General features: G+C 41.1%; 1 protein-coding gene across 1 annotated transcript in view; it reads left to right on the top strand.

Annotated features, from left to right (window-relative positions):
* Nvl (nuclear VCP like) overlaps positions 1 to 23,736 on the top strand; it is a 72,004-nt gene that overhangs the window by 14,019 nt on the left and 34,249 nt on the right. The window contains exons 9-17 of the mRNA XM_048358267.1: positions 33 to 167; positions 1,718 to 1,819; positions 4,769 to 4,886; positions 7,981 to 8,125; positions 9,949 to 10,201; positions 14,225 to 14,443; positions 15,178 to 15,282; positions 18,875 to 18,937; positions 23,461 to 23,580. Of these exons, the coding sequence (XP_048214224.1) occupies positions 33 to 167; positions 1,718 to 1,819; positions 4,769 to 4,886; positions 7,981 to 8,125; positions 9,949 to 10,201; positions 14,225 to 14,443; positions 15,178 to 15,282; positions 18,875 to 18,937; positions 23,461 to 23,580 (1,260 nt within the window). The remainder of the gene's footprint in view (positions 1 to 32; positions 168 to 1,717; positions 1,820 to 4,768; positions 4,887 to 7,980; positions 8,126 to 9,948; positions 10,202 to 14,224; positions 14,444 to 15,177; positions 15,283 to 18,874; positions 18,938 to 23,460; positions 23,581 to 23,736) is intronic.

Raw genomic sequence — 23,736 nt, forward strand, 5'->3', positions numbered from 1 at the left:
AGGAGACATTTCTTATGCTTATATCCTGCTAGGAAGTCTGCAAGATACTTATTCATATGCGTCACCCAGAAGTTTACCACCACCTGGGCGTTGTGCCCCCTCGTGGAGTTCTCCTTCATGGGCCACCAGGCTGTGGGAAGACGTTACTGGCACATGCAATTGCTGGGGTGAGGCTTTCTGATACTTTTTCTGTTGCTACTACTTTTGTTCTTTTGGTCTTAGGTCAACTTAAACCACATCTGACATCTCTTAGGAAGCGAATATAGTCAGTAAGAAATGAAACTTCTCTTTTATTATTATTTAAGCAGGGTCTTTGTAGCCCTGATGGCCCAGAACTCACTATGTAGCCCAGGAGGGCTTGCTTCTAATCCTCAGCCTTCCAAGTACAAGGATCAGAGGTTTGTACCACCACACCTAGCTTTTTTTTTTTTTTTTTTTCCCTTTTCTTTTTTGGTCAGTTGTGGGGCTTGAACTCAGGGCCTGGGTGCTGTCTGAGAGCTTTTTCTCTCCAGGCCAACATTCTACCACTTTGTGCCACAGCACCACTTCTGGTTTTCTGGTGGTTAATTGGAGACTTTCCTGCCCAGGCTGTCTTTGAACTGCGATTCTCAAATTCAGCCTCCTGAGTAGCTAGGATTACAGACATGAACCACCAGGTGCCTGGCCCAGCTTTCTTCTTTATCTCATTTACGTGCTATTTGTGGGACTTTTTTCCCCAGTGCATGATAAGGTTGGGTGGGAAGCAAAATAGTATAGCTGTAAACAACCCTTTTTAAACATAGAGATTATATGTTAGTCTCTTCCCCTTTACACATAGTTCTTTTTTTATTTTTTGTTTTTGCTGAGCCTGGGCCTTGAACTCTGGGCCTAGGTGCTGTTCCTACTCTTTTTGCTCAAGGCTAGCACTCTGCCACAAGCATGAGCCACTGGCACCCAGCTTCAAGTGTAGTTTTAATGTGATAAAATAATATTAAAAGTCATTCATATGAACAAATGCAATATAGTGACATCTTCAAAGAGAAAACAAGTAGCAAGTGTCCACTTAATTTGTTTGCATAAATGTGTTGCATAGTTTTTTAAATAGTGTTATTGTACCCACAACCAAGATGAACTTTCTTGGGGGGGGAGATTGATTGGTTGTTTGTTTGTTTTTTTGTTGTGATTTTTGTGCTAATCCCAGGGCTTGAACTCACTTCCTGGGTATTGTCCCTGAGCTCTTTTGCTCAAGGTTACCACTCTACCTTTTGCAGCTCTACTTTTGGATTTGGGTGGTTAATGTGGAGATAAAAATCTTAGGAACTTTCCTGTCTGGGCTGTCTTCCAGCCCACTGTCCTCAGATCTCAGCCTCAGGAGTAGTTAGGATGACAAGTGTGAGGCACTGGTGCCTGGTGAGATCAGTCACTTAAAAAAATGTAATTATTTTGGGAAGTTTGGGTAAGAAGGTGGTAGGGAGGTTAAAATTTGAATAGTTGGGCTGGGAATATAGCCTAGTGGTAAGAGTGCTTGCCTTGTATACATGAAGCCCTGGGTTCGATTCCTTAGCACCAAATATATAGAAACGGCCAGAAGTGGCGCTGTGGCTCAAGTGGCAGAGTGCTAGCCTTGAGCAAAAAGAAGCCAGGGACAGTGCTCAGGCCCTGAGTTCAAGGCCCAGGACTGGCCAAAAAAAATTTTTTTTTTGAATAGTTGGTTGTTCTTTTATGTATTTGTGCACAGGAACTTGACCTGCCAATTTTGAAAGTGGCTGCTCCGGAGATTGTGTCAGGAGTTTCTGGAGAATCTGAGCAAAAGCTGAGAGACTTATTTGAACAAGCTCTGGTGAGTCAGCTAATGGCTAATGTCAAATTTCCAGATGTTGTAGGCTTGTATTAAAGATGTTATTTTCTCATGTCAGAATTACCTCATTCATTGTCCATTCTGCCGGGCTCGGGTCGCCTCCCCTGGCGCGGGGGTTCAGGCTCTACTCTACTCTAATCGCTCCCTTTCTCACCCTCTCCCCTGGTCACCTGACCCGCAGGTAAGGCCAGAGTGGAGTGGGGGGCTCAGGAAAGACCTCAGGTGCACGCAGCCATACGAGATTGCTTTATCTCCCTCCTTACCCGTGAAGAAAGCCAGGCGTATGCGGATCTCAGAGACGCTTCAAGAGCAAATCTGATTTAATAAGGGAGTGGCTAGCGGTTGATATAGTAGGGGTGACGAGAAAAGGGGTGATCGATCAGAGAGCTGGCTATAGGCTGGTGAGCTTGTCATAGGACCCCCTCATGAGCTAACGTCACTTGCTTAGCACCACCCCAGGGGGAAAGCCCGCGAGAAAGTTGGGGGGCTGGTTGCAAAGCCAGTTCTTCTGGTTCTGGACCCAGAGAATTGTGGCCTGCTTCCACATTCCCCCAGGGCTGGGGGAAGGGCAGCGTCTCAGGAGCGCTCTCCATTGCCCTTCCCCCTCAAGGCTAAAGCTGAACCCCAACACATTCTTTTGTAAGCATGGCAATTTTCTATGTATGGTGATAAATATTAAAACATTTAATGATGCAAACTATCAAATTTAATGAGAAAATGGTGCTGTGGCTCGAGTGGTAGAATGCTAGCCTTGCATACAGAAAGGCTCAGAGATAGCACCCAGGCTTTGAGTTCAAGCCCTAGGCCTGGCAAAAAAATAAAAAAAGATAATGAGACGTTCAGGCTGTTAAGTAGCTCATAATACTTTATCGCTTTTACTTTCCTTAGCTTAAGTTTATTCAAACAACTTAACAACATGAAAAATGATGTATTTAGTATTATTTCATTATGAATGCAGCCAAACAAATACCTGGACAAATTCTATTCGTATAATTGAAGCTGAGAAAAAGTTCTCTGATCAGTTATAAATGTAATTTTATATCAATTATAGATTGTATTATTAAAATTTAGAAGATAACATTTGTGTTAAGATTATAGTTGGCATGGGTGGCTTGTTCCTGTAATCCTAGCTACTCAGAAGGCTGAGATCTGAGAATCACCCAGGCAAGAAAGTCTATGAGACTCATCTCCATTTGACCACCAAAAAGTGGAAAAAAGGAGCTGTGGAGAAATGGAGCTGTGGCTCAGTTGGTAGAGCACTAACTTTGAGCACCAAAAGCTCAGGGACAGCGTCCAGGCCCTGAATTCAAGCCTGTAGACTGGCACAAAAATAAAAATTATCTTCAGCTTAGTACGGTGGTTAAATGTCTATACTTTCAGTGAAAAAGATAGGCTCAAATTTTGTGTAATATTGGATAAAACACTTAATCTTTCTACCCTTTGTTTCCTACTTATAAAACTAGGGTAATAATAATACCCAAATCTGTTAGAATTAAGTTAGTTTTGAGATTTTACTTTTCAGGTGAGGTTTGGCCTATGTTGCTCAGTGTATCCTACTGGCCGAACCATCCTCATCTTTAGTACTTCTGGTGTATGTCACTGTCCCTCTGGAAAAAAAAATTCTGAAAAAAATCTTCAGTGATTTGCACCCAGAAAGAGCACTGAATATTAGTTAGGCCAATTCTGTACACTTGAGCAGTGATGAAAAAAAGGGCTGGTGCTATGACTTGAGTAGTAAAGTGCTTGCCTAGCAAGTACAATTCCCTGGGTTCAAATCCCAGGACTAAGGCTAGATGTGGTGGCTTATGCCTGTAATTCTAGTTACTTAGAAGGTAAAGGTAGAGAAGATTTTGAAGCTAACCTGGTCCAGAAGTTGGTGAGAAACCATCTTAGCCAATAAAAAGCTCAGTGTAGTGTGACCTATAGCTGTCATCACAGTTCCTCAAGGAGCCTAAATATGAGCCCAGGTTGACTGGGGCATAAAACAGGAGAGACTGTTGGAAAAATGACTATAGCAAACTGGTCTGGGAGTGAGGCTCAAGTGGTTGAGCTCCTGTCTAGAAATGCCCTCGGTTTAAACTCCAGTACTACCAAAAGAAATTCCTGAATAACCTCCCACTCCCCAAAAATATCACTACACAAAAAAAGTGATGTATCTACAGCATATAGTGACTTAATGAACATGTCTAATACAGCTACTAGAAGTTGATGTGAAATGAAGAGAAAATGAAGAGAAATTTTATTTTATATATTTTTTTCTTCCTTCTTTTGGAGGGGGTGACCGTGGCGGGGGGGTGGTCTGTTGTGGGATTTGAAATCAGGGTCTGGGTTCTGTCTCTGTGCTTTGTCACTCAAGGCTAGAACCACAGTTCACTTCATCTTTTTTGGTACTTCAGAGTCTCATGGACTTTCCTGCCTGGGCTGGCTTTGAACTGTGATCTTCATCTCAGCCTCCTGCATATTTAGGATTACAGGTGTGAGCTACTGGCACCCAGCTCCTATCTGTAGTTTTAATGAAGCATGTTGATTCTCTTAAGATATAACAGTCAGAAGTAACATAATGTGAACTGCCTTCCTCATGGTTATATTTTGGTGAATGATCTTTGAATTTAAAATTCTAATATGTAGGGCTGGGAATATGGCCTAGTGGCAAGAGTGCTCGCCTCGTATACATGAAGCCCTGCGTTCGATTTCCCAGCACTACATATATAGAAAACGGCCAGAAGTGGTGCTGTGGCTCAAGTGGCAGAATGCTAGCCTTGAGCAAAAAAGAAGCCAGGGACAGTACTCAGGCCCTGAGTTTAAGGCCCAGGACTGGCCAAAAAATAAAAATAAAAATTCTTAAGTGTATACATACACACAAATACACACACTTAGTTATGCATTGGTAGAGAATGTATTTATAGTTGTTATTTGATATTTTTTTTCTAGTCAAATGCACCCTGTATTATTTTCTTTGATGAAATTGATGCTATTACCCCCAAAAGAGAAGTTGCTTCAAAAGATATGGAACGAAGAATTGTAGCCCAGCTCCTAACCTGCATGGATGGTTAGTTTCAAGTGTACATTTCTTAAAATAGTGTAAATTATTATGAGTATATAAAATCTTCAAACAGCAAATCTCATCTTTGTTATAAAAGATTGTTAATATTAAAAATTTAATATTAAAATATTATCTTGTAATTATCTTTAATTACATGTATACTAATGGTTTGTTTTTTATAGTTCTGGAATTTTACCCTTTAAGAGTATATGTCTTGGTTGGGAATATGGCCTAGTGGTAAAGTGCTTGCCTCGTATACATGAAGCCCTGGGTTTGATTCCTCAGCACTACATACATAGAAAAAAGCTAGAAGTGGTACTGTGGCTCAAGAGGTAGAGTGCTAGTCTTGAGCAAAAAGAAGCCAGGGACAGTGCTCAGGCCCTGAGTCCACACCCCAGGACTGGCAACAAAAACAAAACAAATGAAGAGTATATGTCTTGCAAGTTTTGTGTTTTTTTTCTTGGTTGGCCTTGGGGTTTCAACTCTGGGCCTGGGTGCTGTCCCTGAACTCTTCAGCTCATGACTAGCACTCTACCACTTGAGCCACAGCGCCACTTCCCGTTTTCTCTTGGTTAATTGGAGATAAGAGTTTCAGAGACTTTCCTGCCTGGGCTGGCTTTGAACTATGATCCTCATATCTCAGCCTCCTGAGTAGCTAGGATTACAGGTTTGAGCCACCAGGGCCTGGAACCATAATGGTCTTGAGAAAAATTTGAAGGAATAAAAATCACCTTGAATGTTTGGAAATAGCATGTGTTTTAGAAATAGCACATTGAGTAAATGTTACTAAGTAATTGTATAAAGAGGTTAAAAATTCTCTAATCAGGTAATGAATAAAATATTTCTTGATCAATGTCTCACATTCTCTCTCATTTTCCTCTCTCCCATCCTTGCTTGAAGCACTTTCTAATTTTCTTTTTTTTTGAATCAGTCACAGGCTTGAACTCAGGGCCTAGGGGCTGTCCCTGAGCTTTTTCATTCAAGGCTAGTGTTCTAGCACTTTGAGCCACAGCTCCACTTCTGGTTTTCTGGTGGTTAATTAAAGAGTCTCATGGCTTTCCTTCCTGGGCTGGCCTTGAACCATAATCCTTAAATCTCAGCCTCTTGAGTAACTAGGGTACAGTCATAGACTTGAGCCACCTGCACCTGGGATCATCCCGTTTCCCCCAGGCTTTTACTCAGGGCCTGGGGCCTGTCCCTGAGCTTTTATGCTAAAGGCTAGTGCTCCACCACTTTGAGCCCTAATAATAGTTAATGATGCTATTTTTTTTTTTTACTAAAACTTGAAATCCTTTTATGACTGCCTACTCACTATAGAATGTTCTATATAAACTCTTGATGATTTATTCAGCATCTTATTACATTTCTTAATTTCTGTGAGGAACATAATCTCAGACCCACCTGTTCAGTTTTGATTCTGTGGAGAGAAATAATACTTAGCAAAAATAACTTTAAGCCCCGTGTTCAGTTCATTCCTAAAAGTCTTATCTCTAGAGTAAGCTATAGCAGCTTTGACTCTTCTGTACCTCATCTCAGATTTTTTTCACTGTTTTTGAAACAATATTGCTCTTGTCCCTAGACTTTGTTCTTGGAGTTCTCACCTTCCCTAGATGTGTCATCTCCGTGTGAAACCTCATTAATTTTTGCCTGTGTATATTAAAGCTATATTTGCCAGTTAGAATTGTCTGAAATGGTATCAAACCTTTCCTTATTCCTCTTTTGAAACCAGTAATATTGTTACTGGACAAATAGTTTTTGACTACAGAGCAGTCTGTTAAATATCAGAAGAGAATAGTAGCAGGATACCCTAAAGGTAAAATAGTCCCTGGGGCAGGCTCTCTGGGGCTTATATCCAGGTTTGCCCTTTCTGAGACTATCACATGAAGTAGAGGGATGAAGGCCAGACATGTGCACTTGCTTATCATGCTTCTTCATATATTGCATTCTCACTAGCATTTTTTCTTTCTATTGTAGCGGCAGTATGATTTGAATTCTGTCCTTACTCTTGCTAGCCAAGTGTCAAGTACGCTACTTTTTGAACCATACCCCTAGACCATAACCATTTATTTGTTTGTTTGTTTATTGATTGATTAATTGCCAGTTCTGGGGCTTAGACTCAGGGGCTGAGCACTGTCCGTGGCTTCTTTTTGCTCAAGGCTGGCACTCTACCACTTGAGACACAGTCATACTTTTGGCTTTCTCTGTATATATGGTGCTGAGGAATTGAACTAGGGCTTCATGCATGCTAGTCAAGCACTCTACTGCAAAGCCAGATTCCTAGCCCCTCATAAGCATTTTAAATCTTCACACAGTGTTGTTAAGTTTCACTATAAGAATGAAACAAGGGTTATTATTGGGCAGGAGTCTTATGTGCTGACTGTAATTTATGGGATGTTTTGAATCTCCCTTAAAGTAGAATAGAAGCACAGATGTGAAGTATCTAAAGTTCATTCTTTTTCTTTATGCTTTGGAGCTGATGATTGCCACATCTGTAGTGGGAGTCAGAACAGCTAAGGTCAGAACAGGTACACTTGTGGTTTTATCTTTTTGCTTAGGCCATGTCAGTTTTTCTTGCTATCACTTCCCTTTGCCTTACTGTACTGCTTTGTTGCTTTGTTTATCCTAACTATAATTAGGCTTTTTTTTTTTTTTGGCCAGTCTTGGGGCTTGGACTCAGGGCCTGAGCACTGTCCCTGGCTTCTTTTTGCTCAAGGCTAGCACTCTGCCTCTTGAGCCACAGCGCCACTTCTGGCCATTTTCTGTATATGTGGTGCTGAGGAGTCGAACTCAGGGCTTCATGTATATGAGGCAAACACTTTTGCCACTAGGCCATATCCCCAGCCCCTATGATTAGGCTTTATAAAACTTGTTTTCTTCATTATATACTTACATCTCAACAATTTTGAATTACTGACAAAAAGTTAATCCTTTATCTTCATATTTTAGACATTTGATAAATGTATAATAAATACAAGATGCATTATATATAAATCTTTTAAAATGTGTAATCTTTTCTCTGTAACAATTAAATGATTTGTGTAAGAATTATGCCCAGATATGTCAGATATCTTAACAGTTTCCTGTGCTTGGCTTTTACTAGATCTGAATAATATGGCACCTACAGTTCGTGTCCTAGTCATTGGAGCTACTAACCGGCCAGACTCATTAGATCCTGCTTTGAGACGTGCAGGAAGGTTTGACAGAGAAATATGCCTAGGTATCCCAGATGAAACATCTAGGGAAAGGTATACTCAGTCTGTCTGTCTAGTTATCATTATGAAGTAGTTGTACATAGAGGTTACAGTTTCGTAGGTTAGATTATGAATGCGTAGTTTCATAGGTTATGTCATGAATGCATCTTAATTAATTTCACCCCTTCCATCATTGTCCCCCATTTCCTCCCACTCCCATTTCTACACTTACGTTACATAGTTCAGGTTTTTTTTTTTTTTTTGGCCAGTCCCAGGCCTTGGACTCAGGGCCTAAGCACTGTCCCTGGCTTCTTTTTGCTCAAGGCTAGCACTCTGCCACTTGAGCCACAGCGCCCCTTCTGGCTGTTTTCTATATATGTTATGCTGAGGAATCGAACCCAGGGCTTCATGTATACAAGGCAAGCACTCTTGCCACTAGGCCATATTCCCAGCCCCGTAGTTCAGTTTTATGACTTTCTTTTTTTTTTTGCCAGTCCTGGGCCTTGAACTCAGGGCCTGAACACTGTTCCTAGCTTCCCTTTGCTTACACTCTACCACTTGAGCCACAGCACCACCTCTGGCTTTTTCTGTATATGTGGTGATGAGGAATTGAACCCAGGGCTTCACGTATATGAGGCAAACTACCACTATGCCATATTCCCAGCCCCCTCAGTTTTATTTATTTATTTTTGGCTTTTCTTTTTTGGTACTGGGTATTGAAACCAGGAAATTGGACTTGTTAGGCAATTACTTTGCCACTATCCCATCTCAGTAGTTCAGGTTTTTTTTTTCCCCCCCTTAAGGCTAGCACTCCACCACAGCACCACCCCAGCCTTTTTCTGATTATGTGGTGCTGAGGAATCGAACCCAGGGCTTCTTTTGTGCTAGGCATGCACTCTACTTCTAAGCCACATTCCCAGCTCAATAGCTCAGTTTTTACATAGTACATTTTCATTGTATATTGAACATAATGACTGTATTTGCTACCTTTTTTACCCTGCATTCATGTGCTTCCCCACATTTCTCCTCCTTGGTATGCATTTTGCTAAATAGTTGTTCAGAGGAATTATACTCTTGAGTGAAAAAGCTCAGGGATAGCATCTAAGCCCTGAGTTCAAGTTCTATGACCTACCTCCCCCAAAATCCATTTTATATATATGTAACACTTTTTTTTTTCCCATTCCTGGGGCTTGGACTCAGGGCCTGAGCATTGTCCTTGGCTTCTTTGTGCTCAAGGCTAGCACTCTACTACTTGAGCCACAGCGCCCCTTCTGGCTTTTTCTATATATGTGGTATGGAGGAATAGAACCCAGGGCTTCATGTATAAGAGGCAAGCACTCTACCACTAGGCCATATTCCCAGCCCACTATGTAACACATTTTATTTTATTTTATTTTTGCTGGTCCTGGGGCTTGAACTTCATGCTTGGGCACTATCCCTGAGCTCTTTTTGCTCAAGGCTAGCACTATTACTGGAGCACTTCTGGTTTTCTGGTGGTTAATTGAAGATAAGAGTATTACTGACTTCCTTGCTAAGGCAGGCTCTGATCCTTGGATCTTAGCCTCCTGAGTAGCTAGAATAACAGGCCTGGGCACTGTCCCTGAACTTTTATTTATTTACTTATTTATTTATTGCTGGTCCTGTTGAGAAGTTTTGTTTTGGGTCATTTCTTGGAATGCTGGGGATAAAACCCAGGGTATGAGCATGCCAGGAAAGCATTATGCCTTGAACTGTACATCCAACCCTTTATTTGATCCATTGAGAAGTATTCCAAATAAATATATTTAGGGGTTTGTTTTTACCATCAAACTAGAAATCATTTGTTTTTGTTTTCATATCCATATGTATCTACAATATATATATTGCATTTCCTACAGAATACTTCAAACTTTGTGCCGAAAAATGAAACTTCCTGAAAATTTCAACTTTGGTTACTTGGCCCACCTAACACCAGGCTTTGTTGGTGCAGATTTGATGGCACTGTGCCGAGAAGCAGCCATGTGTGCAGTCAATAGGGTCTTGATGAAGCTACAAGAGCAGCAGAAGAAAGATCTTGCGATTGAAGGTTTGTCATCTGAAGGAGGCCAAGAGGAAAGACTGGTAGGAACAGAGTCTACTTCTGAAGAACAGGTGCTTTTAAATGTTCTTTGTGTTACTTGAAATTCAAGAAAGGGTCACTGTAGTTGAAATCTAGTCCTTTTCTGACATACTTTTAGTTCTGTTAGGGCATTGTCATTTAGCTATACTTCTTGGTTATGTTTGGTTTAGGTAGACTGCAATAGTTTGCAGATACACAGTGTCTTGTTTCTAGCTAAAGCCCGTTCTGAAAAATGGTCATGTGAGTATGAAGAGGGATGTTTTTCATTCCAAGATCCTTGTTGGAGATTTTTTTCTTTTTTCGTGTGTGTGTGTGTGTGTGTGTGTGTGCGCCTTGGACTCAGGGCCTGAGCACTGTCCCTGGCTTCTTTTTGCTCAAGGCTAGCACTCTGCCACTTGAGCCACAGCGCCACTTCTGGCCATTTTCTGTATAGGTGGTGCTGGGGAATTGAACCCAGGGCCTCATGTATAGGAGGCAAGCACTCTTGCCACTAGGCCATATCCCCAGCCCGATTTTTTTCTTTTTAAAGTACAAGAGTTTGAGCTTAGGGTTAGTGCTTGCCACTTGAGCCACATTCCTAGCCATTTGTGTTTTCGTTTTTGGTTTTCAGGTAATGTCTTATTTTTGCACTCCCAACTTCAGACTGTGATCCTCCTTTTTCTGTGTAGCTTGGATTACAGGTATGCCCACCTTGTTTTTTAGAGTTATGATCTTTCTTTTCTTTTGGTTGTCCTTTTTGGCCCCTCCTCGGGCTTGAACTCAGGGCCCAGCCACAGCACCACTTTCTGCTTGTTTGAGTAGTTTATTGGAGATGAGAGTCTCATGTGGACTTTTCTGCTCAGGCAGAACTGCGATCTTCAGATCTCAGCCTTTTGAATAGCTAGGATTATAGATAATGAACCACCAGTACCTGGCTTCTTGGTCTTTTAAAAACATTTTGTTAAAATACTTTCATTAGCATAAATTGTGTAAAGGGGTTTCCAGGTGATTATTTTGTTTTACAATGTGCATATAGTATACATTGGTCAAATTCATTTTATCCATATTATTCTTTCTTAACCACTCTACCCCCTCTTTTTAAAAAAAATATTCCAAAGGTGGTATACAGAGGGGGTACAGTTATATAAGTTAGGTAAAGAGTATTTTTCTTTTTGAACAATGTCACCCCTTTCCCTCACCCTCTATTTTTTAAAATCCTTTTTTTGGTGGTTTCATTATGCTATTTTCAGACATGTATATAAAATGTACTTCTATAATATGCTTTTCCCTTTTCCCATCCCCATGATTCCTCCTGCAAATGTCCTCTTTTTCAGTGGATTTTGACAATTCTTTTGCCTTGGCTCATGCAATGATCCTTCCCATCTCTGGCTCTCATGTAGCTGAGATTATAGAGCATATCAATCGCATTATCCACCCTAGAGTTGGTTACAGCTTTGAGTTTTTTAAGCCATAATATCTCAGTATAATATTGATATGATTTTTGTAATTTGTGGTTTCTACTTATGTAATTTGATCTGTAAAACCTTGTAAAGAATGTATTGTGTTTTCAACTTTTATTTATTTATTTTGTTAGTTGTGGTGCTTGAACTGAAGGCCTGAGCCCTGTTCCTGAGCACTATTTTTCCCCCCCTTAGTTATGGGACTTGAAATCAGGGCCTATCTCTGGCTTCTTTTTGCTCAAGGCTAGCACTCTGCCACTTGAGCCACAGTGCCTCCTCTGGTTTTCTGTACATGTGGTGCTGAGGAATTGAACCAAGGGCTTCATGTGTATGAGGGAAATGCACTGCCACTAGGCCATATTCCCAGTCCACTGAGTTCTTTTGCTCAAAGCTAGCACTCTACCACTTTCAGCCACAGCTCCACTTTCAGATTTTTCAGTAGTTAATTGCATATAAGAGTCTCTCAGGGACTTCTCTGCTTGTACTTGCTTTGAACTGTCATCCTCGGATCTCAGCCTCCTAAGTAGCTAGGATTACAAGCACTGGTGCCCAGCATGTGTTTTCAGCTTTATTATCAAAGGCAAGTAAGTTGAAAAGATTGTAACTTTCTCAGGGCAATATATGATCTGTAGTTTACAGTGCAGGTACTTAAATCTAGGTCTTAATTTTTGCATCAATCAGTTTTTTCTTAATTATTTCAGAATAATGTTTCTGTTAAAAATAAGAAGCTTGCTGGTCCTCTCATCTTCAGTAAAACTACCAAGCGTCTGGGAATATCGCCTAGTGGTAAAGCGCTCACCTCGTATACATGAAGACCTTGGGTTTGATTCCTCAGCACCACATATATAGAAAAGGCCAGAAGTGGCGCTGTGGCTCAAGTGGCACAGTGCTAGCCTTGAGCAAAAAGAAGCCAGGGACAGTGCTCAGGCCCTGAGTTCAAGCCCCAGGACTGGCAAAAAAAAAGAAATTTGTCCCTAGGAAAATTGCCTACTCTGTACTTCTTTGATAACTGATCCAAGAGTATAATTAAGTTATAATAATTATAAATTATAAAAATAAGTTATAATAAAATAATTATATCAGCAGAATAACTTTTAGTTGATTTTTTTCTCCTCTTCCAATTCTGGGGCTTGAACTCAGGGCTGGAACACTGTCTCTGAGCTTCTTTTGCTCAAGGCTAGCACACTTGAGGGACAGCTCCACTTCTGGCTATTTCTGTTTATGTGGTACTGAGGAATGAAGCCCAGGGCTGCATGCATGCTAAGCAAGCACTCTACCCCTAAGCCACCTTGACAGACCTAACTTTTAGTTTTGTCAAAGCAAGCTGCTTCGGGGCTGGGGATATGGCCTAGTGGCAAGAGTGCTTGCCTCGTATACATGAGGCCCTAGGTTCGATTCCCCAGCACCACATATACAGAAAATGGCCAGAAGTGGCGCTGTGGCTCAAGTGGCAGAGTGCTAGCCTTGAGCAAGAAGAAGCCAGGGACAGTGCTCAGGCCCTGAGTCCAAGACCCAGGACTGGCCCCCCCCCCCCAAAAAAAAAAAAAAAAAAAAAAGCAAGCTGCTTCATTAATTTTTACAATGAAATACAAAGTTCCATGATTGATGAAATTAATACTTGCCAGGTGTTTAGGTTTGCTATATCTTCTAGCCCAGGAGAGAGAGAAATCTGTTTGCTTTTTTCTTCTTTTTTTTTTTTATACTGGTCCTGGGAGCTAGTGTGTGTGTGTGTGTGAGTGTGTGTGTGTGTGTGTGTGTGTGTGTGTGTATGCCCTGAAATCATTTTTTAAAAATTTGATTATAGTGGTATACCTTTCCTTAAACCAACTATATTAATCAGAATAAAATGAAGACGAAACTAAAAAGCTAGAAGTTGAACTGTGGCTTAAGTGTTAGACCCCTTTGTCTTGAGCAAAAAATACAGGGATAGCACCAAGGCCATGAGTTTCAGCCCCAGACGTACACTTAACACAAAATGAACATGAGTCTAAGTTGGGTGCAGATGGCTCATACCTATAATCCTAGCTATTCATAAGGCTGAGATCAGAGGATCTCTGTTCAAAGGCAGTGGGGACAGGAAAGTTTGTGAGGCTTATCTCTAAGTAACCACTAGAAACTAGAAATGGTGCTGTGGACCAAGGTGATAGAGCACTAGCCTTGAGTTGAAGAGCTCAGGGACAGTGCCCAGGACCAGAGTTCAAGCCCCATGACCAACTAAAGAAAAAAAAAATGTGAGTCTTGTTTCACAGAGAAAGAAAATTCCTGAAATGTGTGGAAATCATCAGGTACCAGTGTTTCATGCCTATAATCCTAGCTATTGAGGAGGCTGATGTCTAAGGATCCCAGTTCATAGCCAGCCCAGGCAGGAAAGTTCATGAGAGTCTTACCTCCAACTAACCACCAGGAAATCAGAAGTGGCACAGTTGTCCAAAGTGGCAGAGCACTAGCCTTGAGCAAAAAAGCTCAGGGGCAATACGCAAGCCACAGGACCAACCAAAAAAAAAAAAAAAAGTGGAAGTTCCTTATACCTTATAAAGTATTCGAATAGTAAAGTTTAAAAGTACTTATTTCAACAAATTTACTTGAACATTTTTCCCCTCAATTATTTCTTTTAAGGATGAGTTGCAAAGGCTGCTGGGGTTGCTAAAAGAGCAAGATTTTCTCTCAGAGGAGCAGATGCAAGGACTGTGCATTGAATTGAATGACTTCAGTGTTGCTCTAGCCTTGGTTCAACCCTCTGCCAAAAGAGAAGGTTTTGTTACTGTCCCTAATGTGACATGGGCTGATATTGGTGCCCTGGAAGATATTAGAGAAGAGCTCAGCATGGCAATATTGGTAGGTGTCACTTGCCATATCATTGGCAAATGTGGTTCAAGGAATAGAGAGCTAGTTACTTGGATTTTTACTAGGTGTATGTCTGTGTGTTGACTACATGTTCTCTGTTTCTCTTCTCATTTTTCCAGTGAGTTTCTGTTATTAGATTACTATTCACAGTCCAGAGTAGGGATCACCACTTACTCAGGACTTTTCCACCCTGGGAGAACAGAGTACAAAGGGATGGTGGGGTAGAACCAGTTCAAAAAAATTTCAATAAACTTGCCTTCTGCCTAGTAGTCACTCCCGGTTGAGATCCAGGATATGGGTCAGGGGGACTTATATATAATCTAAACCATAAATCACACCCTTAGTCAGTTGTTTCTTACTCAAACAAGGAGAATTGTTTTGTCAAGAACTACTAGTTTGCATGGGGAAGCAGATGACAAAAGGGGCAGGTTTTTGTTGGTTGTTTCCTTTTTTTTTTTTTTTTTTTTGGCCAGTCCTGGGCCTTGGACTCAGGGCCTGAGCACTGTCCCTGGCTTCTTCCCGCTCAAGGCTAGCACTCTGCCACTTGAGCCACAGCGCCGCTTCTGGCCGTTTTCTGTATATGTGGTGCTGGGGAATCGAACCTAGGGCCTCGTGTATCCGAGGCAGGCACTCTTTCCACTAGGCTATATCCCCAGCCCGAGATAAATTTTAATATGTAGTGTTGAGTAGACACCTCTAATGGGTATTATTATTTTTTTTTCTAGGCACCAGTACGTAACCCAGATCAATTCAGAGCTCTTGGATTGGTGACTCCCGCTGGAATCCTCCTGGCTGGTCCGCCTGGCTGTGGGAAAACTCTGCTAGCAAAGGTATAATACAAGTTTAACCTTGTTTATTTGAAAAATGTTCAAATCATTTATAAACTCATCAATTTTAAGACATCTGTTATTTCCATGTATTCTTTTTAAAATAAGTATTACATAGTTAAACAATTTGTAGATAATCCTGTTTTCCTCTTTGGTGTAGTGGTGTAGTTATTTGTACATTTTTCTCCCTTATATCCTTTACAATTATTTTTTAAAATATAATTTTATTATTATTAGGGTGTTGTACACAGTAGTTACCATTTCATAAGGCAGGTAATGAGTACAATTCAATTTGGACAATGTCATCTCTTCCTTGGCTTTCCTGTCCTTTGCCCGCAAGTTGCATAGTTCATTTTCTACATAGTGAATGCCATACTGAATGCCATGACTCCCTGCATTTCTGCACCCTCTCTTTGCCACTCCTAAACAGACACCAACACAAAACAAAAACCCAAAGCAAAACCAAACAATAATCACACCATGGGCTGGGGATATGGCCTAGTGGTAAGAGTACTTGCCTTGTATACATGAGGCCGTGGGTTCGATTCCCCAGCACCACATATACAGAAAATGGCCAGAAGTGGCACTGTGGCTCAAGTGGCAGAGTGTTAGCCTTGAGCAAGAAGAAGCCAGGGACAGTGCTCAGGCCCTGAGTCCAAGCCCCAGGACTGGCCAAAAAAAAAAAAAAAAAAAAAAAAATCACACCACCACCAAAAGTATTTCCTGGAACTAATGTGATAAATAGCTACCATTTTAAATGTTCAGAGGAGGTATGCCTTTGAGTTCTTTCCCTTAGAGCTTTACAATTATTTTAAACATGTTTTTTTCATAATGGAAAAATAAATAAGCAAAAGGGTAAAGCATCATTTATAATCTTCGTACTACTACCCTCTCTTGCTTTTTTTGAATTTTTTAGTCGGTCCAGATTCTTTTATGTAAATAATTATTAAAATAATATTTATAAGACAATGGCTAGTTAGATGTTTGTTTCTATGACCAAATACCTGAGAAAAGTTAAAGGGAAAAAGTATTTGTTTGACTCATGATTTCAGAGGATTTAATGTTTCTATGCCTGGGGTGGGACAGAATATCATGGTAGAAGGAAGTGGAGAAAACCCTATTCATGGCAGACAGGAAAGGAGTTGGGGAGAGAAAGAGACAGAGGAGAGAAAGAGACAGAGGAGAAAAGAGGGAGTAGCAAGGGAGAAGAGAAAGGAAGGGAGAAGAGAAGGAGCAAGAACCTGAGATGGACTTATGAACTCATGAGCAGATTAATCTGCTGATGGGATCATATCCTTTGAGGTCCACTGAAAGCCCATCAGCTACCCATGAAGCCCATAGCACAGCCTTTTGCAGGACGTTTTCTATCCAAACCATAACAGCAATATATACATATATTTACAAATCCAAGGTTTTGGGGGTTTGTTTTTGTTTTGTATGAAAGCAAAGTCTTGACACAGTTTAGGATTGGCATTAATAACTGTATTTCATTTAGAAGATGATTTCTACCAATTTCATGAACTTTATATTTTCTTTTTTTGCTGGTACCAGGACTTGAACTCAGAGCCTTTCACTCCCACTTTGTCTGTCGTGACTAGTGCTATACTACTTGAATCATATCTGCAGACTGGCATTTTCTGAGTAATTGGAGATGGGGTCTCACAGACTTTTCTGCCTGCATTCTGAACCTTAAACCTTAGATCTCAGCCTCCTGAGTAAAAGTACTCAAGATTATAGGCATGAGCGACTAGTAGTGCCTGGTGAATTTCATGAAGTATTCTGAATTTTAGAAGGTTAAATCCTAGATGTTAAAAACCTAATGTAGATAAATCACTTAGATTTATATTCTATTTATGCTGTACTGATGTTGTTGCTCAAAAATTGAAAAGTTGGGGCTGGGGATATGGCCTAGTGGCAGGAGTGCTTGCCTCGTATATATGAGGCCCTGGGTTCAATTCCCCAGCACCACATATACAGAAAATGGCCAGAAGTGGCGCTGTGGCTCAAGTGGCAGAGTGCTAGCCTTGAGCAAAAGAAGCCAGGGACAGTGCTCAGGCCCTGAGTCCAAGCCCCAGAACTGGCACAAAAAAAAAATTAAGAAATTGTTACAAAAAAGATAAGGATAGAGAGATGTCCATAATTCACACTTTGGTCAGTTTGGATCATTTTGATCCGTTTGGATCACTTAGATCCATGTATACATGTTAAATTGAGCATTAAATTGAGCAACCTGTTCTTTGCCAGAAATTATTTGAAGTGCTAGGGATAAACTGGTGAACAAGATGACTTCTCTGATGAAATTTTACTATCTGGAAGAGAACAAGCAGTAAACAAGTAAAAGTTGTAGATTGAGTGCATGCAGGTATAATGGAAATAGTGTTGTGAGAGAGTGATTGGGATGTGACTAGATAGGTAATGGTGTTCCGGACTGCTGACATTTCAACAGAGTCTTGAGGGACTAGCTATTATGAAGAAAGAGGATGTGTTTTCAAGATACAGAGAAATGTAGTTCCAGAACCACTGAGGTGAGAAAGGACCAGTGAGAACCTGAGCAGGAGTAATTGGTTGCACCAGCTATACACCATGGCATATATTTCAAGTTGTACTTGAAAGCAAATGAGACACATAAAAAAGTGATAGTGTTCTGACTCATAAATAGATAATTGATTGGAGGAAAGCAAGAATGAAAGGAAGTTAAGAGTTTTTCTGTCCAGATAAGAGAAAATGAAGGTCTGGATGAGGGTGATAGTATAGTAGAGATTCAGAGAAATGTATTTTAGCACTGGAACTAACAGGATAAATGCATGGATAGACATGACAAAAGGGATCAGGGAGGTACCAAGGTTTTGGCTCAGAAGTCAAAGTTACTGAAAAGAAGTGGAAAAGAGTGGGCTTGGGTTTGGAGTTTGGTGAGAATCCCATTCTAAAATGATAGATTTGAATAACTGTGCACCCCCAAGGAATTGCTGAGGAGTAGTAAATATAATTCTAAAGTTCAGGTACCAGGTCCTAGGAACAGGAAAGAATTCTGTTCTCTGGTCATTTTTAAGTTCTGAGTGATTTTATTCAGATTCAGTGATATTACTAGGTTGACTGAGGTATATGGCTCCAGGTAGAGGTTAAGCACTAGGCACTGAGTTAAAACTTTAATACTGCCCCAGCCTCATTCCTAAAAAAAAAAAGAAAAAAGCTTTAGGCGAACATTTACTTCCTTCACTTTTTTTCATGTATTTTTCCTTTTCTCACTTGTATTTTTTTCTTCTAGTAAGAAAGAACTACCTATAAAAAGAGAGGAAGGTAGAATTAAAACTGCACATGAATGGAAAGGGGAAAAGTGAGCAAATACAGCCATTACTTTTAGTGTTCTTTATGTGAAAATTGAACTATGAAACTTGAGGGTAAGGATGGAATGGGGACAACAGTGGAAGGAATGATATTGGTCAAGATGCATTATGCTTATAACTTGACTTCTGGAATTGAAACCACTTTGTACAACTACTTAGCAAAAATAAATACTAAAAATATTATCAAAACTGTATTATTAGTAACTTAACATACATTTGTCTTACTTGCATCTTGTTTTTCCTCTTGGTAGGCTGTGGCAAATGAATCTGGACTAAATTTTATATCTGTCAAGGGCCCTGAGTTGCTAAATATGGTAAGTTATTATAGTGGTGGTGTACAGAGGGGTTGCAGTTACATAAATGGTCTGTTTTTTTTTTTTTTTCGGATAAACTGGAAAAAAAAAAATCAGTGGAAGAATCCAGAGTGACTGATTAGATGGTCTAATGAGGAGGATAGGCATTTTGGGTTAGAAAATGAGTTCATTGTAGGACATCTTAAAAAGCGACTTGGAAATGTCCTTCTGAGAGTAGAAAATGTGAGTTTGAAAAGAGATTTGATTCAGCTATTAGCTAAGTGGTACATAAAACCCTGGGATGTCTTCTATAATGAGCATATTAAGTAAGAATGAAAGAGCAATATATTAAGGGGTACTGACAGAACCCTACAACATGCAGAGCTTATGAAACAAGCAGGAGGTGGCAGGGAAGACTGAGACAATGACACATGCAAGAGTTCGTAAGTTTGAAAACCAAGGGACGATACTTTTTTTTTTTCTTTTGGCCATAGGACTTGAACTCAGGACATGGTTGCTGTGGCGACCATGTGGATCCTTTGTTCAGGACTAGCACTGTACCATTTGAGTCACAGCTCCACTTCTGGTTTTCTTGTGGTTCATTGGAGATAAGAGTCTCAAGGCTTTCTTGCCTGGCCTGGCTTTGAACTATGATCCTCAGATCTCAGCCTCCTGAATAGTTAGGATGACAGATATGAGCCACCAGCATTGGGCCCAGGGAAGATATTTTTGTCAGCCTTGTCAGTATGCCCAAACAGTATACAATAAATGAAAAAGATGACTGCAGGGGGCTGGGGATATGGCCTAGTGGCAAGAGAGCTTGTCTCGTATACATGAGGCCCTGGGTTCGATTCCCCAGCACCACATATACAGAAAATGGCCAGAAGTGGCGCTGTGGCTCAAGTGGCAGAGTGCTAGCCTTGAGCAAAAAGAAGCCAGGGACAGTGCTCAGGCCCTGAGTCCAAGGCCCAGAACTGGCCAAAAAAAAAAAAAAAAAGATGACTGCATTTAGCAGTTAGACAGTCTTAACTGACATTAGAAAGACTTTTCTCAATAAAGTTTATAAAAGCTAGATTATAACACTTAAAAATGAATGGGCTAATATTTAACTAGTGTTTAGCAAGTATAGGATTCTTACTTGAGATCTCATTCTTAGAAAGTCCTATATTGGGAGCTGGGCACTGTGGCTCATGCCTGTATCCTAGGTACTCAAGAGGCTGAGATCTGAGGATCATGGTTCAAAGCCAGCTCGGGTAGAAAAGTCCCTGTGAGACTTTTACCTCTAACAATCAGAAGTCAGAAGTGGAGTTGTGGCTGAAATTGGTAGAGCGCTAGCCTTGAGTAAAAGTTCAGGTACAGTGCCCAGGCCCTGATTTCAAACCCCAGTACTGACAAAAACAAAAGCAACAAATAATCAAATAGTTTGAAATGTTACAGTAGCAATTACTGTGCCTTCCCTCTATTGGAAATCAAAACCAGGACCTAGTGCGATATTACTATGCTACACCACTGACAGCTTTGCAAGAACAACTTTTTTTGTTGTTGTTGTTTTTGCCAGTCCTGGGGCTTGGACTCAGGGCCTGAGCACTGTCCCTGGCTTCTTTTTGCTCAATGTTAGCATACTCTCTCGAACCACAGGGCCACTTCTGGCCGTTTTCTAACCCAGGGTTTTGTGCATGCTAGTATAAGCAAGCACTCTACCGATAAGCCACATTCCCAAGCCAAGAACAATTTTTTTTTCTTTTTTGGCCAGTCATGGGCCTTCGACTCAGGGCCTGAGCACTGTCCCTGGCTTCTTTTTGCTCAAGGCTAGCACTCGGCCACTTGAGCCACAGCGCCACTTCTGGCCGTTTTCTTTTTTTTTTTTGGCCAGTCCTGGGCCTTTGGACTCAGGGCCTGAGCACTGTCCCTGGCTTCCTTTTTGCTCAAGGCTAGCACTCTGCCACTTGAGCCACAGCACCACTTCTGGCCATTTTCTGTGTATGTGGTGCTGGGGAATCGAACCCAGGACCTCATGTATACGAGGCAAGCTCTCTTGCCACTAGGCCATATCCCCAGCCCCTGGCCGTTTTCTATATATGTGGTGCTGGGGAATCGAACCCAGGGCTTCATGAATACAAAGCAAGCACTCTTGCCACTAGGCCATATTCCCAGCCCACAACTTTTTGATAATAATAATAATAATAATAATAATAATATCTGTGCCAGTCTCAGGGCTTGAACTGAGGTTTTGGGTGCTATCCCTGAGATTTTGTGCCATAGCTCTACTTCTGTCTTTTGGTGTTTAACTGGAGATGAGAATTTCATGGACTTTCCTGCCCCTGCTGACTTCAAACCTTGATCCTTAGATAAGGTCCACCTCCTGAGTAGCTAGGAACATACATGCCCAATTTAAGAACAGTTTTTATGTCTAGCTAGAAGGTAAATCGTACTCATATATGAAAATTGTAATTATATTTTTGGTGGGAGTGTCAGGTTTTATCTAGGGTTGTGTTTGCTTCACTCTCTTGTTCTGCTGGTGCTCACTACTTGAGCCATGCATCTAGGCCTACTTTTTGTTTTTGTTTTTGTTTTTTTTTTGGCCAGTCCTGGGCCTTGGACTCAGGGCCTGAGCACTGTCCCTGGCTTCTTCCCGTTCAAGGCTAGCACTCTGCCACTTGAGCCACAGCGCCGCTTCTGGCCGTTTTCTGTATATGTGGTGCTGGGGAATCGAACCTAGGGCCTCGTGTATCCGAGGCAGGCACTCTTGCCACTAGGCTATATCCCCAGCCCCTAGGCCTACTTTTTGCTCATTGTCTTGCATATATAATCTTAAGGACTTTTCTGCTTGGGTTTGCCTTGACCAACAATTTTCTGTTCTGTAGAGTACTAGTTAGAATTACAGATGTGAGTCATGGATGTTTGGCTTAACTTGTGTTTCTTAATCCCAGTTCTTGGGCTTGAACTTAGAGCCTGGGTGCTATACGTGAGCTTCTTTGCTCAAAGCTGGCACTCTATAGCACTCCACTTCTGGCCTTTTTGAAGGTTAATTGGAGATAATGGTCTGATGGGCTTTCCTGCCCAGCTTGGCTTTGAACTATAATCCCCAGACCTCATCCTCTTGAGTAGCTAAGATTACAAGCATGAGCCCCTGGCACCTGGCTTCAAACTTTTGGTCCCATCAGGCCTCAGACTGATATATCCTCTAGGTTTGAGTTACTCATCTGGCTGATTTTCTGGTGGTATTGGGGTTTGAACTTGTTTTCTAGGCAAACACTGTACCACTTAAACCATACCTGCAGGCCAAAATGTCTTATATTTTGATTTAGATATTAACATAGTTAGCTGTGAATCCTGTGAGATGCCTAGATCATTCACTTTGACTCTTCTGTTGCCGTTAGACACATAGAATAGCATCCCCTCCCCCCCCTTTTTTTTCCGCTAAGATGATTCATGAGGAAATAATACAATAGTAGTTTGCGTGCATTTAAAATTTCTGCTGGGCATTTTATTGCATAAGGCACGGGAGAGCAACACCAAACTACAGGAGAATTGTGATTTTTTTTTTAAATTAAATTTTATCGACAAGGTGATGTGCAAAGGGGGTGCAGTTACATAATAAGGTAGTGAGTACATTTCTTGTCATATTTGTTACACCCTCATTTTTCTTTCCCTTCCCTAGTTCAGGTAAGCATATATGCAATATCCAGTGTACCAAAATCATATACAGTAACCACGGCTTCATGTATACAAGGCAAGCACTCTTGCCACTAGGCCATATCCCCAGGTCCTTTTAGTCTTTATTTTGTGGCTAAAGAAATCTGTAAGACAAAACAGTAACAACTGTTTTTTGGGGGTTTTTTAGTTCTTTATAGCCTAGGCTATCTCAAAGTCAGGAGCCTCCTGTGTGAGCATCTTGAGTGCTAGGATTATACATGCACAAAATCACACCTGGTGAATTTGGCTGCTTTAGTTTTTGCCAGTCCTGGGGCTTGGACTCAGGGCCTGAGCACTGTCCCTGGTTTCTTTTTGCTCAAGGCTAACACTCTACCTACTTGAGGCACAGCAGCCACTTCCGGCCTTTTCTGTTTATGTGGTGCTGAGGAATCGCATGCAAGGCAAACACTTGACTGCTAAGCCATATTCCCAACCCAATTTTGCTGCTTTTATAGGTAAAAAGTGATTTAATCTTAGCAGTTGTTTCAGTTTAATCCAACACTTTCTGAAGCGCTGACATTTACATATATCGTGTGTGTGTGTGTGTGTCTGTGTGTCTGTGTGTGTCTGTGTGTGTACGTGCGCATGCTGGTACTGGGACTTGAATTCAGAGCCTTGAGCTCTCACTTGGCTATTTGCTAATGGCTAGCACTGTACCACTTGAAACATGTTTCTAATTTGGTTCATTGGAGTCTACTCCAGTCTACTCAGAGACTTTTCTACTTGGGTAGTTACATACATGAGACTTAGACACTTGGCCTACATATCATTGAAAACTAGGTTTACTATCATTTGACCCTAACCTTAGCTTGAAGTGTTTGTATTTTCTTTTCTTTCTTTATGTTTAGTATGTTGGTGAGAGTGAACGTGCTGTACGACAGGTTTTTCAACGAGCTAAGAACTCAGCACCCTGTGTGATATTCTTTGATGAAGTGGATGCTTTATGTCCTCGTAGATCAGATCGAGAGGTAAGTAATATAGATTAGTAGATTGGATGGTTCAGATTTTTTTAAAATACTATAATACTTTTTTTGGATAGTTAGTGTGGCACGAACTCTGTGCCTGGGCCCAGTCCCTGAGCTCTTCAGCTCAAGGCTAGCACTCTACCACTTGAGTCACAACGC

This window comes from Perognathus longimembris, chromosome 11 (assembly GCF_023159225.1).
Source record: "Perognathus longimembris pacificus isolate PPM17 chromosome 11, ASM2315922v1, whole genome shotgun sequence".
Taxonomy (NCBI): domain Eukaryota; kingdom Metazoa; phylum Chordata; class Mammalia; order Rodentia; family Heteromyidae; genus Perognathus; species Perognathus longimembris.